The sequence below is a fragment of the Drosophila melanogaster genome, chromosome X, assembly GCF_000001215.4.
Source record: "Drosophila melanogaster chromosome X".
Lineage (NCBI taxonomy): Eukaryota > Metazoa > Arthropoda > Insecta > Diptera > Drosophilidae > Drosophila > Drosophila melanogaster.
In genome coordinates this window covers 17,734,688-17,750,539 of record NC_004354.4, presented here as the reverse complement: position 1 = coordinate 17,750,539, position 15,852 = coordinate 17,734,688, and the positions used below count along the sequence as shown (strand labels likewise).

General features: G+C 45.8%; 1 protein-coding gene across 9 annotated transcripts in view; it reads right to left on the bottom strand.

Moving 5' to 3' along the window:
* The window catches only part of raskol, a 41,864-nt gene that overhangs the window by 1,468 nt on the left and 24,544 nt on the right, over positions 1-15,852 (bottom strand). For 3 of the 9 annotated variants that reach the window (NM_133012.5, NM_001298457.1, NM_001298458.1), the window contains 3 exons: positions 3,849-3,969; positions 3,642-3,769; positions 54-3,572 (listed from right to left, as the gene is read on the bottom strand). In NM_133012.5, the coding sequence (NP_573240.1) occupies positions 54-3,572; positions 3,642-3,769; positions 3,849-3,969 (3,768 nt within the window). Of the gene's footprint in view, positions 1-53; positions 3,573-3,641; positions 3,770-3,848; positions 3,970-9,522; positions 12,128-14,270; positions 14,343-15,276; positions 15,829-15,852 lie in introns of those variants that run through there. The other 6 variants (NM_001298456.1, NM_167576.3, NM_001201734.3 and 3 more) reach the window with 3 other exon arrangements.

Sequence of the window (15,852 nt, the reverse complement as noted above, 5' to 3'; positions counted from 1 at the left end):
TATGTCAAATTATCTATTTCGTAGTTAGATTCACACGCATTTGCCCAACTCACCCTCTGTATCCGTGCTGCTGTCGGAGAGCGTGCGCGCCGAGTCCAAGCTCAGGCGCCTCTGAGCCGCTGATGTGGCCGATCCCACGCTGCCCGCCACACTGCCGGCATACTGCTTGTGTTCCTGATCCCGTTCCCTTTGCTGCTGCTGCTGCATCGGATTCTGCTGCTGCTGGTGGGGATGTTGATGGTGTCCCGCGGCACTGGAAGTGGACAAGCCATAGCCCACATTTCCACTGCTGCCGCCGTAGCCACTGCCGTAGACATCCTCGCGCTTCAGCGGCCCATTCAGCCGCCCGTAGGCGGATGAGCCGCCGCTCTTGCCAAGATTCGAGGTGGACGCAGATGCTGAGGTGGAGGAGCTACTGCCGCCGCTGAGCGAGCGTTGAGCCTCCAATTTGGTGGCAATACCCGCTCCAGCAGCTGCAGCCGCTGCATAACTGAAGTAATTATCCGCCGAGAGCTGTTCGTCCGAGGAGCTGGGCGTCAAAGTGGCCGCCTCCAAGGCTCCGCCACTGTTGAGGAAAGCCGCCCTCGCGGCCACCAGTCCGCCGCCAATTGGTTTCAAGCGGCTGCCAAACTGTTGTTGTTGCTGCTGCTGCTGCTGCTGGTGTGTATTACTCTGTGCCGATGATCTGGACGAGCCAGTTTGGGGCTGAAGCTGATAGGAGGGATTCTTGAAGGCCAGCGGCGCATTGTGACTGCCCATCGCGGCCTTCAGCTGGCTCTCCACGGGACTGGAGGACTGCGAGGGCGAGGGATTTGTGGAGATGCTCTGGTAGCCAGAACTGCAGTGACTGCTTTTCGCCGACAGCTGCTCCTTGCCGGGAACGGCGGCCGGCTTCAGATGTCCCTGGTGGTTCTGCTGACCCTGGTTGTGATTGTGATGGTTCGCTGGTTCCGCCACGTCATGCTCCTCGGCGTACTTGAACAGATCGTCCAGATCCTCCAAGTTCTTGGGCATATTCGAGTTGGGATTCAAATTATTACCCCGCACATAGCCACCTGAGTGATCGGGTATTCCCAAATTCAGTTTGTGATGACTTCGTCCGGCCCCCGCTGGTCCCAAACTGGATTTCATCATGGGTGTGGGCGACTTGCAGACAAAAGCACTGCTCGTATCGAACCCAGAGATCTGGATTTGGAACTCCCCGTGCATGTCATCGTAGCTGCCGCTCTGGTTATTGTTGCTGCTGCCCACGTTGCCATTGGCATTGGGATTTCCATTCCGTGGCAGTGTCCTGGAGCGAGTGCTCGAAGGCGTGCTGGTCTCGTAGTCATTGCCATTGTGCGACATATACGGATAGTTCATGCGATCCATGCGCTCCATAGTGCTGGAGGCACTGGTCTGTGGCGCCGGCGGGCAGTGATGTGGATGCAGTTGCTGCGGGTGATGGGCATGCTGCTGGTGGCCGTGCAGCAAATTGCTGCTGCTCCCATTAAGCGATGAGGACGCCATCGAGGTCTGCGATTGGGCATGCTGCAGGCCTCCTGGCGAACTCATATATTGGTTGCCGGCAATGGAGGTTTGTGAATTGGAGAGCATCTGGAGTGGATGCTGGTGGTGCGGCTGTTGCTGATGGCCATGCTGTTGCAGCTGCTGATGTTGCTGTTGCTGTTGTTGCTGCTGCTGCTGCTGCTGCTGCTGCTGCTGCAGTAAGCCATTAACCGTGGGATCATTGTATCTAAAGATATTCTTCTCCAGAGAATTCGGCGTAAGTACTCCTCGCATGATGCCGCGCTCCGCAGATAATGGTTTACTAACAATCGCATGCTGCGGCTGGGCCAACTGGCTTTGTTGTGGCAGTAACTGCTCCGAGTTGGAGCCAGCGTGCGAGCCCGAGGATCCCGGATTGCGATTCTCCTGATTCTCGCTGGCTATCGAGTGCGTAGACGAGGTGGCCGGCAAATATCCACCCGGCAGTGCTGTGCCCATGCCATGCTCTTTGGCTCGGCTGATTTCATCGAGAATATGCTGCAACGGATCCAGCTCGTGCTGCCTGGCCTCCGGCAGCTTGGCCAGGCTTTCGCTGAGCAAACTGTGTAGTATGGACAACTGTTTGCCCTGGTCGATGTACCCGGCCCAATCGAGGATCGAGTCTGGAGCTGGGTGCTCCGGCCGCGTGGATATAATCTCCAGAAACTGTTGCATGCGAGCGGCCTCCTGCTCGAGGAAATCGTTGAGAAACTCCATAAAGTTCTCTTTGCCCTGGAAGCGGGTGAAATTGGCCAATGTTTGCAGGGTCTTGGCCACCAGTGTGAGATTGCGGGTGGCCCGTGCGGACGGCAGTTCGCTGGTGATATTGAAGAGCGACGGCGACAGGATGGCCGGGCACAGGAAGCGCAGGAAAATGCTCGCCGAGATCAGGTTGTCGGCCATATCCTGACGGCCCAGCTGCTGCAAGCGCTCCCGGAACGTCGCAAAGCAATTTCGTAACTGGGCGGGAAAATGCTTGTGCGATTCGAAGATGCACTGCCACGCCCCTCGGACCGCGCCACGCAAGGCGGCCTGCTGTCGCTGCAGCGAACCCGCCGACGAACCGCTCGTCTTGGTGGGATCCACCTCGCAGTCCCTCTCCGACTGAATTAGCTCGTTTATTGGTGCGGATAGTGTGTCCTGCAGATACTGTTCGCCCGTCAGCTTGAGGAATGCCTCCATGCTCTTGGTGGCCAAGGAGTTGCCCCTGAACGTAAGCCTCTGATCGCCAACTCGCAGCAGATCGAGGGCCACCACATCGGTGAGGAAGGCGCCCGCCAATCCCTGTGCGTGCATCAGCAGCACCAGTGCCTGTCCAATGTCCTCCTTGGCCTTGACTCCGATCACCGGCTCCAGGGTCTCGCACACGCGCTTATAGTTCTCCTTGAGGTACGTCAAAAAGTTGCCGTACACATTGATGGGCAGGATGTCGGTGCTCTGGAAACGACACTTGATCCTCAGCGTGGGCAATTGCTCCTTGTCCTTGGACCCACTGCCGCCGCCGCCCGATGTCCTGCCCAGACTGTCGCCCGCCTTGTCGCTCAGTATGGGATACCATTGTTCGCAGGGCAATCTGGAGGTGACATCGTGCACGGGTATCTTCACCGATCCCACAAATTGGTATTTGTCCCGCTTCTTCTTCTTGTCCACCTCACGGAAAACGTTAACAGTGATCACATTAATCTCGGGTATGTCGGGGAAATCGAAGTGCTCCCCCCAAAACAGCAGATCCGTCTGCAGCTTCACCGAAGTCCGGCCGTACAGCGTCTTGTCCAATTGCAGTTCGCAAAAGTAACGCTTCTTGGGCGGCAGATTTTTCGCCTCGTACACCCACATCTTCAGCGAGTTGTCCGTGCGACGCGTGTGCTCTGCATTCGGAGCGATCGACTTGCGCAGCGAGTAGATCCAAAGGTCGCGCTCCTGGCGCGATCCGCATGAGTAGTACCGCTCGCCACGAGGCCCGCCCCGTACCTGGAAACAGTGACGACGTCCCAGAACCGACTGATGCACGGGCGCCACGCCCACCGCCCCAGTGCACGAGAGATCTAGAAGAAGAAAGAAAAAGAAAATGGTTTGAGGGTTTGGCCAAAACTCCATTATGAGCCAGAACTCACCTATGGTGGACATGACGGCGTGACTGGACAGCAGACTCTCGTGCGAGCGGGAGCCCCTCAGTCCGCCGGATCCGCGCTTGGTCCGCTCCAGCTTGGTCACCGACTTGGTCCGCTTCAAAGGATTGGATCTGTGGCAAAGGAAAACAATGGCATATTATTAATATTGTGAACCTGAATATATATATATATATTATACTGGGAACTTACTTCTTGGAAAAGAAGTTGGTGAAACGCGAGGTGGCATTGTGCTCCGTCTGGTGCTGTTTGCTGCCCAAAATGGGCGTGGTGGGCGCTGATCCACGGCGGCACGCCTTCTCATAGGACGTATCTGCAAAGAAGGAAGCGTAGGATATGGGCATTAGTAGGGATTATCTCACAAGTGCCAACTGCCACAATTCTCATCTCGAACACATTTCATTGACCTTCTTTTCAGGTGATTCAGATTCAGTTCGGCAAGTATTTTAATCCCTAAATGATGAATTCCCATCCCATCTCACAACATCTCCCGCACATTCCTCTGGAATCCCGTCCCGCATAACAAAAACGGCCAAAACACTTTGGCATGAATCGGTTGTAGTTCGTTTTCGTTTTTTTTTTTTTTTTTTGGAAGACTTAAAACTGGTTTTCGCCTGCCGAACAAAAGAAAAGGAGCAGCTGCTGCTGAAATGAATTTATCCCAGCTCCGGAGAGCCATCAACATCACCGCATCACCTGCCGCAAAAAAAAAAAAAGAAATAACAACAGCCGGAGCAGCGAGAAGACATGGAAACTGAGGCAAGGCGGCAAGCGCAGTGGCAATGGCAGCAGCGGAAGGGGCAGGTAGCAATGATTCATCATTCATGTGCCTCATTACCGTGGCAAGATGCTAAGCGAGTACACTCAACACAGAGAATAGAACCAAGTGACACGGACCAGATGATTCGAATTCAGGTTATCAGACCTGTTTTCCAAATAAAAAAAAACTCTGCGTATCTGTCTCATTGTACTTAAAAACCATGAAACATTTACTTTATTATCAACTTGAATAATTTAATTCGGCATAACGGGAATAGCAACTTAACACTGTATATTTTGTATTTATTTATCAAATTAAAAATACCATTTAAGGGAAAATTAATGCTAATAAGTTCATGGCAATTACTTCACATTGTATCATTAGATTAAGAAATAGATAGAGAGTGCTGTAATTACATAATATATCACCTTAATCGAGGAAAATAGAATTGTCCCTTAAGTCGTCTTTGCCGCAGTGCAATTGTAGCTGAAACTGAGCTCAGAATCCGGGAACCAGAAACCAGTTTCCACCTGGGCATCATCTCGTCTTCTCCTTTCCACAAAGCCGCCCGCACAGCCAAGAAGAAAATGAAGAACGAGCCCAAAAACAAAGCGACCTTGTCGAAGGCAGGCCACCTACAAAGTTAGCCATGAAAACAGGGGGATATCGTGTGTACCGTCGTGTCGTGGAAGATGAAGGAGGTGGAGCCCATGGACTCCATCATTCTGACTCATAGGGGGAGAGAGAGCAAACATCATTTTTATCTGATGGCATGCAAAAGAGGCATCGGAAGAAACGGGCAGGCCATTCCATAATCCATGTTTAATGGGTTACTCCGCCCATCCGTTTCTTTTGCTGTCCAAAAGGGGAGCTGCCTTCCGCATTTCCAGGTTGATTCATTTGAATGCCCATCGCCAGATGCAAACAGTACGATTTGTCATTCATTCAGAAAAATACATACCAAATTGTGTCATGTTTGGCATACAAAGAGACACACAACTTCTAATATTAATACAAAATGGTAAATAGCGAGGAAAAAAAAAAAATATGAAATATTCCTATATAAGATCAAAACTCGTTGATGAGCAACTGTATCATCGTCGTAATCTTACCGCCTGGCGTGCAAAGCAAACAGCCAGCCTAAGCCAAAAAGCATCAAATTCAAAGCGATAAAGCATAAATGAATATACAAAAAAAAAAGGTGAGTCCAAAACGGCGCATTTATACCGATTTCGTAGACGGTGGGTGTTCCACGCCCCCAGATTAATGCCAAATCTAGAATAGGCACGCAAATCTGGCCAGCAGAATGAAAAAGGGTAGCCAAAGAACACGCAGCCCATGAACAAATGTATTATTATTTAATTAAATCAACACTTTCAAATTAATATATATATATATATACTATATGTGTACTATATAGTAAATATGCTCTTTTTTCTCTTCACAAACTTTCCATAATAATCTAGGGCAAGTTGGCTTATCAAATTTCTGTAGAAACAAGCTGCAATTACTTGAACATTTCTGCCTCATAAAGAAAGTAATTATTGCACCCACTGAGCATTTGAATGGGTTTGAACTGCACTTTCAACGATGACCCCCCATTAATAACCAATGTAGCTCGGAGTTAAAGAACTGATTAATGATTAAGTCTCTATTGGATGATACAAACGAAATTGTCTGTTTCTACATTTCAAAATCCAATGAAATCCAATGATGGCAAACACCATTTCGGGCAAAAAAAAAATAAAAAAGGTGGGCCAATCGCATATATAGTGCGATGAAGTCAGCAGAGATCAGGTCTAGTATATTACACCAAATCTCCGGCGAGTGTGTAATAATTTGGTAATTTTTGGCCAGATGACCGGACCTACGAGATCGCGAGTTCATGATCGTGATGATGATGCTGAAATGCTGACTACTCACATACGAATATTGCTCATCGCTTGAGTCACTCCCATGAACAAATTCTTTGGTTTTCGGGCTCTTGAGACAGCGATGCAATTAAAACGGATTAAAGAGAGAGGTTCGCTTTCGCTGCGAACCATCATTGGCCGAAATGGTGATCGATCGAATTGGATCGGATATATTATCTTGGGCGCCTTGGGCAGATGCTAACTGTGCGATAAGGTCAGCGCTCAATTATCGACGCGTTAAGTAAACCAAAGCCATAGCCACAGCAAAACAGTGTGGAAAGTGGAAAATGCGTACAGTGATCACTCACTATCTCACGATCCGTCGTCAGTGGAGCTCTGATAAATGGAACTAGCCAGCCGCCAACCGAGACAAGCAACGATCGTGGCAGATAAATGGTCACAGTATCTTTATCTTAACTTTGCTTTGTTTGGCTCTTCTTCTCACCATATTTCTCGAAAATGTCAACAGTGCTCGGTTGAGCGATATATGTGTACATATGTGATATATATGATCTGATGGAACCATGGAGTCGCAGTCTTCAGTCTGCGGCGATAAGGGGTCGGTCGATCAATAATGAAGTAACTTCATATTTGACTAGCGCACGCTCTCCAAATCATAAATATTCCTTTCGAACTTGTCTATTTTCTATTTTCATTTCATTTCCATCGTCGCGTCCGCTTTATCGACGAAAAATGGGAACCGCCTTGGGTTAAGTCGTTAGTTACGAAAGCGTTTGCGCCTTATCACATTACAAATAAAATGCAACTGAACTGCAACTACAACTACAACGGCACTGAGCGAATGCAGCGGCAAACTACAGCAAACACTATCTTCATGTTTGCTGACCACTTGACATGGACGGCGAGGCACTTGAAAAAGATGCACATGTGTTTCGAAACTCTATTTTTGGGTTGCTTGAACATAATACGTACAAAGTTTTTACATTTCGTAGCATTACAAATTTGGTTCTTTTGAAAAAATGAGACATTTGTGTAGCCAAAAAGCGCAACACTATTACCAGAATTGCAAATAACATGCCCTCGCATGTAATAAAAACTCTTAAGGCATTACAAATTACATCACAATTTGGATGTCGTAAATTGTTTGGCACACAATCATTCAAGATGATTTAACATAATTGCAAGTATTTCAGCCACAATTTGTTTACTCATTTTCTTGAACTCTCTTCAAATTGACACCAATTATTTGCAGTGCATCAGCGAAAAATGGCAGCAACAATTTGAGTTTTAAAATAAAGCGGTTCGTTTGTTTGGCATTCTCATTCTCCGCTCGCTCGCTCTCTATCTCTCTACTGGCTTCAAAACAAAAATAAAACTGGTTTCTGGTGCGGGTGTGTGTGAATCATAATAAAATAACAACAGTCCAGAAAAAAGCAACGAAATTGAAATTGTAGCCATTCTCTCTGGCTGAGAAGAAGGCAGGGGAAGGGAAAATAAAAAGCAAAGCAAACAGAAACGACGCCGCACAGTGGGACCATAATTTAAATGATCACAAATCGAATTGGTCACACTTCTTCGGCGGCGTTAATGCGAATCGATCGGGCATTTAACGGTACCGCAGAGCGTGATCCTCTCTCTTTCGAACTCATTGAAATGCAATGAGCTTCCTAGCAGCGTTCCAAGTATAGAAAACTGATTCCGATTCAATGGCCAGCACAGCGGGAATAATTCAAGAAGTCGTCTCACTAGTTGGAAAAAACACCAATGGCATGTTCCCGGAATACCAAATCAGAATGCAAGAGGATAGAGATACTTTATTTATGTACACACTCCAATCACTTTCGAATCGGTTTATCCGAGGTTCAATTCAGAATTTACACAGCAAGAAAGCCAGATCACAGCATTTAATTCAATGTTTTTTTTTTAACGACTGCTATGCAGGTCAATATCAAATCACTTGATCTACTCCTAAATAATGATATCGAACAAGAAGTGATCTTTAGAACTTGTAAATCAATCATATACAATACAATGTCATACAGCCCTGTCTAATATTGGTTCTGTAACATAATATTATTAAATATTCTTATTTTTCTGTGCACTGCTATGAAGCCCATGGTGCGACGCTTCACTGCCCTCCAGGGCCATCAAATTGAGCTACAATTGAGCCACACAATTGGGCTACGTTCCAAAAGAATACATATTACTTGGGCGCACATAAATACATATACATATATATATGCTTATGTATATGGTGGCGTTGATTGGGGGAGGAGGGTTCACCTCTGATCGTGTGTAAATAAAGTAGCTGGCAGGCTTGATGATGGTAAACGTCGCAAAAGAAACGCACAGGAAGGCTTAATAAGAGACGCCAGAAAGTGTGAAGAACGCACGAAAAGGGAGGGGGGGCAGTGGGCACAGCTGCGGTCATAATAATAGCCCTTCAAACATCTGCCCATTAAATAGAAGGTAATTTACAAGCATAACATTGTGTTATGGAGTTTTTATATTAGTCATTATCACCCCTAATAGACAATTTGTTATATACTTTGTACTTTAGTTAATAGATCTGTGGATCATTAGGCAATGTCTACCAGATTTGTACAATAATAGTAAAAATTCGATATAATATGATGCGTATCTGAAGTATTATAAATATCAACAAATACCAATACTGCTTAATATACAAACAACAAGTATGACATTGTGCTGTGGAGTTGGTTATTCGGTATCATTCCATATGGAAACAATATTATTTTCTACTAAAGATCTACTAAGATTCCTCATATTATATCTAAAACCCAACGATATTAATGAGCAAAATTGAAATACAGTAATGGGATTCGCTTTCGATACCCAGAAGTGATCTTGCTAATGGAAAAAGGGAATTTTAGATACGTTCCCAACACCTTTGTGATTAGTTTCTCAGTTCTTCGGATAAAGATATCTATTGCAGACCTATAACTTTGGCCCGTACTGTCATTAAGAGGCGGGGTTATGTCTTATCTTATCGTGACCCTGCGCAGATAGGGGAATACCAAATGCGATCACCGTTGCTCGATACAAACGGGAATTGTTTCGATCCGATCGAAATGAAATGGTATATGGGATCGCAAAGGGGTTGTTTTTCGGTTGTCTGCCACAGGAAATACTTATGTATGTAGTACTTGCTGCCCATTGAGCAGGGACAAAGAATTTTCGTTTTTTGGGGGGGGGGGGTGAATCGACCTACCCGAATGATGTCCCGCATCGTCGTCCGCCGTTGCCGTTGTCTCATTCTCTGTGGTCACAGAGAGATCCGCTCCAATTGCGGATGCGGATGCCATGTGTATGGCCAGATCCCTGATCTTGAATCGTTCGCAGATCAGTTTCTCGCACTGATCCGCCTGGAAATAGCAATTGAGCTCGTCCAGACTCAAGGGACACACATCGTAGGGCTGGTAGAAGTGTTTGCCCCAACTGCCATTGTTGCTGGAATTGTCCCCAGCACAGCTGATGGACAATGCTCCCTGCATGACGCCCTGATGGACTCCGAGTCCGTTGGATCCACTGCCCGATCCTAGGATTCCAGCCTGATTTGGTTTAAGCAGCGAATTGCTGCGTGCCACCTTGGTGGAGTGGGCACGTCGAATGAAGCTCAGCGATTTCTTGGGCGGCGAACAGATTGCCGATGTATTTGGGGGCGTGGCCGCGGCTATATCCGTTGACAGTTTGGGCGTGGACTTAAGTAGAAAAAGGTTCTTCGGCGGAAAACTGTGCGTTAGTATCGAGGTGGCCGAACAGCTGTTCTGCAGTTTGTAGGGCGAAGAGCCCGCTATCTGACTGGCCGTACTGCCGCCGAACAGCTGACGCTGTTTCTCCTGCAGCTTTTCCCGCTTCTCCTGCTTCTCCTGATACTTCTCCCGCTTCTTCTCGAGCTCATCCAGTGCGGCTGCCTCGCGTAAAACAACTGAGGGCGATAGATTTTGCGGCAGGGTCTTCGATTTTGCACGAAGCGTAATCAACGTCGTCGTCGTTGTCGTAGTGGTCGTATTGCTGGTACTACCATTACTATTACCATTGATATTATTATTATTGGGCGTCGTATTTGTTGTGGCCAAACCACGCTCCACCGATGGCAGCGGTACGGCTAGTATATTGGTTCGCGATCGCGATTTCATTAGCTTTATGGGCGTCGAGGTGTTCGTCTGCATGCGACTTATTTCTGAGTCATCATCGTAGTCGTTAGACTCATGAGCGGCGGATAGTGCCTGCTGTTTGGGCGGCGGGGGCGTGGCCAGGACAATGTCGTTCTCCTCATTGAAATGAGTCCTGGGCGCAGCCGCATTTGGTATGTTCTGGCCGTTTGGCATTGATGGCATGGATGGCATGCTGCTACCATTACTACCCAACGAGGACTGCTCGTTATCGCTGCCATTCAAACTGATGACGTTCAGTACGATGCCATATCGTTTCAGTTTCGATGGGGATGCGGTGGTGGAATTATTATTACCGCTGGGCAGGGTCTTGAGCAGCTGTTCGCGATGACGTGCCTCCGTGGAGTTCTCCTCATCATCATCGGTATCGGAGTATTGGGCCGTATTTTCGCTGCCACTGATGCTCCAATTGAAGCCGCAAGGTGGCGACATTTTCGATGGAGTTTTCCGCTCGAAGAGAGCACTAACCTTGGCCACGCCGCTTTTCACCGAACTCGATTTGCGCAGACTATAGCTTTTCGATGATTTTGTTTCGGAATTCGTTAGGGAATTGCTATTGCTACTTAGGCTCGTATTGCTCGAGGACTTTTGGACCAGATGATCTGCGGGCGTATCCTTTTTGGTCTCCTCTTCGTCTTCTATTACCAATGGTACATAGAATGTGGAGCGTCGTCTTTGGGATTTCTCCTCCGGCGTCGCTATTATCGGGCTTTCACTGTTTCCTGTGTCTGCTGTATTTCCCACTGGTGCTGTTGTTGTGCTGCTAGCGGCTTGCAACATTTTGTTATTTTTCGCTCAGTGTAGTTTCGAGAGCATGGCACACACACACACATTCGCAGAGTGAGAGAGGTGGAGAAAGAGACAGAGAGAGGGAGCACACGCAGGTATATTTTGTATTTGTGTTTGTTGACGCTGCTGCTGCTGCTGCTGCTGCTGCTTCTTCTTCTAGTACTTCTACTTCTTTCTCTTTTTTGCTGATGCTTCTGTTTTTACTTCTTGAATTTTATTTACTTCCCCTCTCGCTTCGCCTTTGAGTTATTTTTGTTGCTGTTCTTGCAGTGTGCGTTTGTCGCTTGGCTTATAAAAATTATGCGCTCAACTGCATTTCCGCGTTTTTTCTCTTTCTCTTCGCGCTTTGTTTTTGCTGTTATTTTATCGCCTTTTCGCATCACATTGTCGCTTGGTTAAGTTTTTCATTATTTATCTTTACTTTTTGTACTACTCTTGGTTTAACGTTGTTGTTGTTGGTTAATTTTGGTTTCCAGTTGCAGCATACACACACACACACAAACGCAGCGCAGAGAGACTGCACTAATACACACGCACACGCATCTTTTTTCTCCTTCGTGTGCAGGAATGCGTTTTCGGTTGTTGTTGTTGTTGTTGTTGGACTTAGGGGATAAAACACTTTAACAAAAACAGCACTAGCTTTAACAATTATTAAAAAAAATTAGAGATGTAGCTCAGCAACAAGGCAAAGGAGGTATTATTTTTAATGCACGCAGAATATAATCAAGTGCAATAACATAGTAAAAACCGACGCACGCGAGAGCGAAACTAAAACAATAATAAACGGGCGATTTAAACAACCGCCGTCGCCGCTCCGTTCCGTCCACTCCACCCGAACTCTAAAATCGATCTGATCTAGCGATGTACAAAACATTTGCGCAGCGCGCAGCGATGTTATGGCTGCGGCGATACTTTTCGGCGTTTTTGTCGCTATCGATTAATCGATTTTCAAGCAATGATCGTGTTCTACGTGGCAGTAATCCCTTTTCACAATTGTGCTCTAATTGAACGCACGGTTCTTTGTGTTTTTAATGTCAATATACAACGTTTTTCACACAGTCGCTGATCTCGAATGCGAAAGACAAAAAAAACAGCAGTCGACGATCGTCAGTGCTGCCCATCGAGGGTGCTGCCCATGCGCAGAGAGCACCAACGAGAGAGGGCTACAACAACGCCACAATAGCGGTAAAAATGATAGCTACCGCGGCGAAAAAGAACATAAGCCTTTTTCAAAATACCAAAATTTCAATAAGAATGTGTCCTAAATTTAAAATGTAGAATGTATCTGATATCTTATTTTTTTGATATATCTTATATTTTTTTTATATATCTTATATCTTATTCTTTAATTTTCTACATTTTTCTAATATATATTATAATATATTTCTGAAATAACAAAAAGTATTTTATTGAACTCCTATTAGTTGTTGTTATTGCCCATATGTATGATACGACATCTATGTATCTACGCTTTGAAGCACACTAAGTAATCCTACTTTCCTACCTCAACTGTGGGTGTCTATGAATGTGTGTTAGGTGCTAGTTGGGCAGTCGGGCAAGGCATAATACAAATTAAGGGAACACCAACCGAACCCCAACCCCCCCGTACAACCCAACCATTCCAAGCGTCGTAACGCTTGGTTCGCTCTTTACCTCTATTTTATTTTATTATTGTGTTTTTTTTTTTCATTCTTCCCGTTTTTTGTTCACTGCGGAAGTGCGTGACTATGGGGTTTTATGTGACACGTTCACCTCCTTCGCCGCAACGAAAAACGGAAGACTTGTTTACGAGCGGCTCGTAAGTAACCATTTCCATTCGCATTTCCATGGGCATTACATTAGCATAGGGGCACAATGAACTGTTGTGAGAGGGAGTTTTCTGCTTTACTTATCAACTTTCAACCCCTGGCCGAGCCGATCGTTATATAAGCCACGTCCTGCCTCTCGAAATTCCGTTACATTTATAGGGAAAGGAATTACCCTAAATTCAATAACAACATGCATTTGAGCAGTTATGCAAATAAACATGGTTAATCCATGAAATAGTGCATACTTTTTGGCTCGTGTAGAATACAGCCACTTCGTGTAGATATGTACGTGTAGAATTCGAAGCTTTACCGTAAAATCTACTGCGTGGATCATCTTAAAACGCCTCGATTTATGCAGGGAGTTAATATTATAAAGTTCTTTTGCGAGTGGCGTATGAATGACAAGTATCTTTCTTTTAAATAATCATATACTAAAGTTCCTGAAGCTACCGAAAGTAAACCAAAGTCTTTTGAAAATGCTGATTTTAGCAGAAGGAATTAACTTATGCGGCGGTCTGATTCAATATTTGTTGTTTGTTCAAAAAAAACTAAAAGGTGTTAATAACTAACCCAGTTGCATGGTATTTATAAATATTTATAAAGCGTTTTAAGACTGATTGCCTTTAAGTGGCACATAATCATTTGGTTTCGATTTTGCAAGACAGGAAAGTACAATTTGTATTGGTAAGAAAGAAATAGTTAACGTGAAATTTGCATTACCATTCCAGCTTGCATATTTACATATAGAATGAGTAATTTTACTATTTGAGAATCCCGAAAACAAGGATATATAATTCTCACCATGAGCTTCTGATATTAAATGCAAGTTTTAAGAACCCCCAGGCATCCAAATGCATAGGGTTAAATATCGCCCATGAATGTGATAATGTCCAGCAAGTGCTGATAAGCTCAGAGCAGATCGGATTGCGCTGAGCCGGCAAAAGTATTCGCATTTGTGGGTTTCTAGGTCTCTATATGGCAGTCCAGTGCAAAAGCGTTCTAAGCGCCACCACATGAAAATCGGGGAATCAGAAACAGAAACAGACACAATGTCACGACATTGAGATACGGATAATGCATGAGTAAGTTGCCGCCATAGTCACACACTCACTCACTCACTCACTCACTCAATCATTTACCACACTGAAAGGGAATCAATCGAACAATCGGGCACTTTGTGTTGTTACCTTCATTCAGCGATGTATCGTTTAACGCCGTATCGAAATGTATGCGAGGCAGTGTCTTCGACTTGTACTCACCTGTAAGTAGTGGAAAAGATGTTGAAATGGATTAGTTGTGTTAAATGCAAATGCCAGATGTCTAAATACTAGATGTTTTGTGTTTTCTGCTTGGTGTTTTGTTTTGCAAAACTCGACCCATTTACATGGCCTGACCTTTGAGCTAGTGCTGTAAAATTCACTTCAATTAATGCAAAATATGAAATACAGATACAGATACAGATACAATTGCTAGACATCGCAAGTGGTCGCGGCGATGACAATGTGGGGCACGCTCGTAAATTGAGCAATTGTTGTAGGTGACCCAGGAGTCTGTGTATGCACGTATGTATGTACGTATGTGTCTGGGATCTCTGGTCTTTATAAAGAGCCCCAGGCCCCTTGGGTTCCCAGACGAAGGCATTATTATTGTGATTATGATTGTGCCGTTGACACTTTTTCCCAACCAAACACTGCATTATCTACTTTGCGCGGGTCATCAGTCGTAACTGTGCAACTGTAAATTATGCCGCCACACAATTGACTTCAAAGCGGAATGGCCGAACTGACGAACTGCCCAACTGGCCGACCAATCCAGTGATGATTGTGAATTCTCATTCTCGATGATGTCACATCCGTCTTCCATCCAACCATCCATCCATTCATCCTCTTGGGCAGTAATGTGATGACAGATACAACGAATCTGAAGATTCACAGCTGGGTTGACAGATGAATCATTTCAATTTCTGACTGAGCTTAGTCTTTACACACTTACAGCTCAACTTTAGTATATATCCTAGCGCATACATATAAAATAATGTTAGTTACTTGAAAATTTGTCTGAAAATGTGTGCCATTCCATACTGCAACATATGTTGGTTATTCCAAATGTTATCGATTAAAAGTTAATTGCTTTGTGAGATCAATTTTTCAATAACCCAGTGATTCTTAAGTTTTAGGTGTCATATATACTTACTCCTGCCCGTGGCCTCCAGAGTGGATGCACCCGATCCAGTCCCAGAAACTCGCTCCTGCTCGCTGCCCTTCATCAGCTGCAGCGCCTGCAGTATCTCCACATCGGTGTTCATCGTTCCGTGAATGGGCGGAGTGGGTGCATCATCCCGTTCGCCCCTCAAACAGGAGGCCAATCCCCGACCACGGGGCATTGTGCTCCTCCGCAGAGCCGAAGTCGGCGGTGGCTGCTGTTCCATGGTTCGTGTGGCTGGATTTGGCGTTGAGTTCTGCGAGTTCTGGGAATTCTGTGGGACAGTACGCGGCATGGAGTGCATCTTCCTCTGTTGCGGAGTCGTCGAATTCGCCGTCTGCATTTGCACCTCGTCGCTAATTGCCCGCAAAGCACCGCAATTCATTCTGATTTGGTTAGCTGCTTTTCTATTTGGTATCCTTGCTAAAGTTGCCTTTGCAGATTTTTGGTTTCCGTTGCCGTCGTTGTTTTGTTAATGTTATCATATATATTTTGTTTTGTTTTTTTTTTTTAGTTTTTAGTGTTTAACCTTGACATGGTTTCCTGTGCGACAAAGGGGCAGGTTTA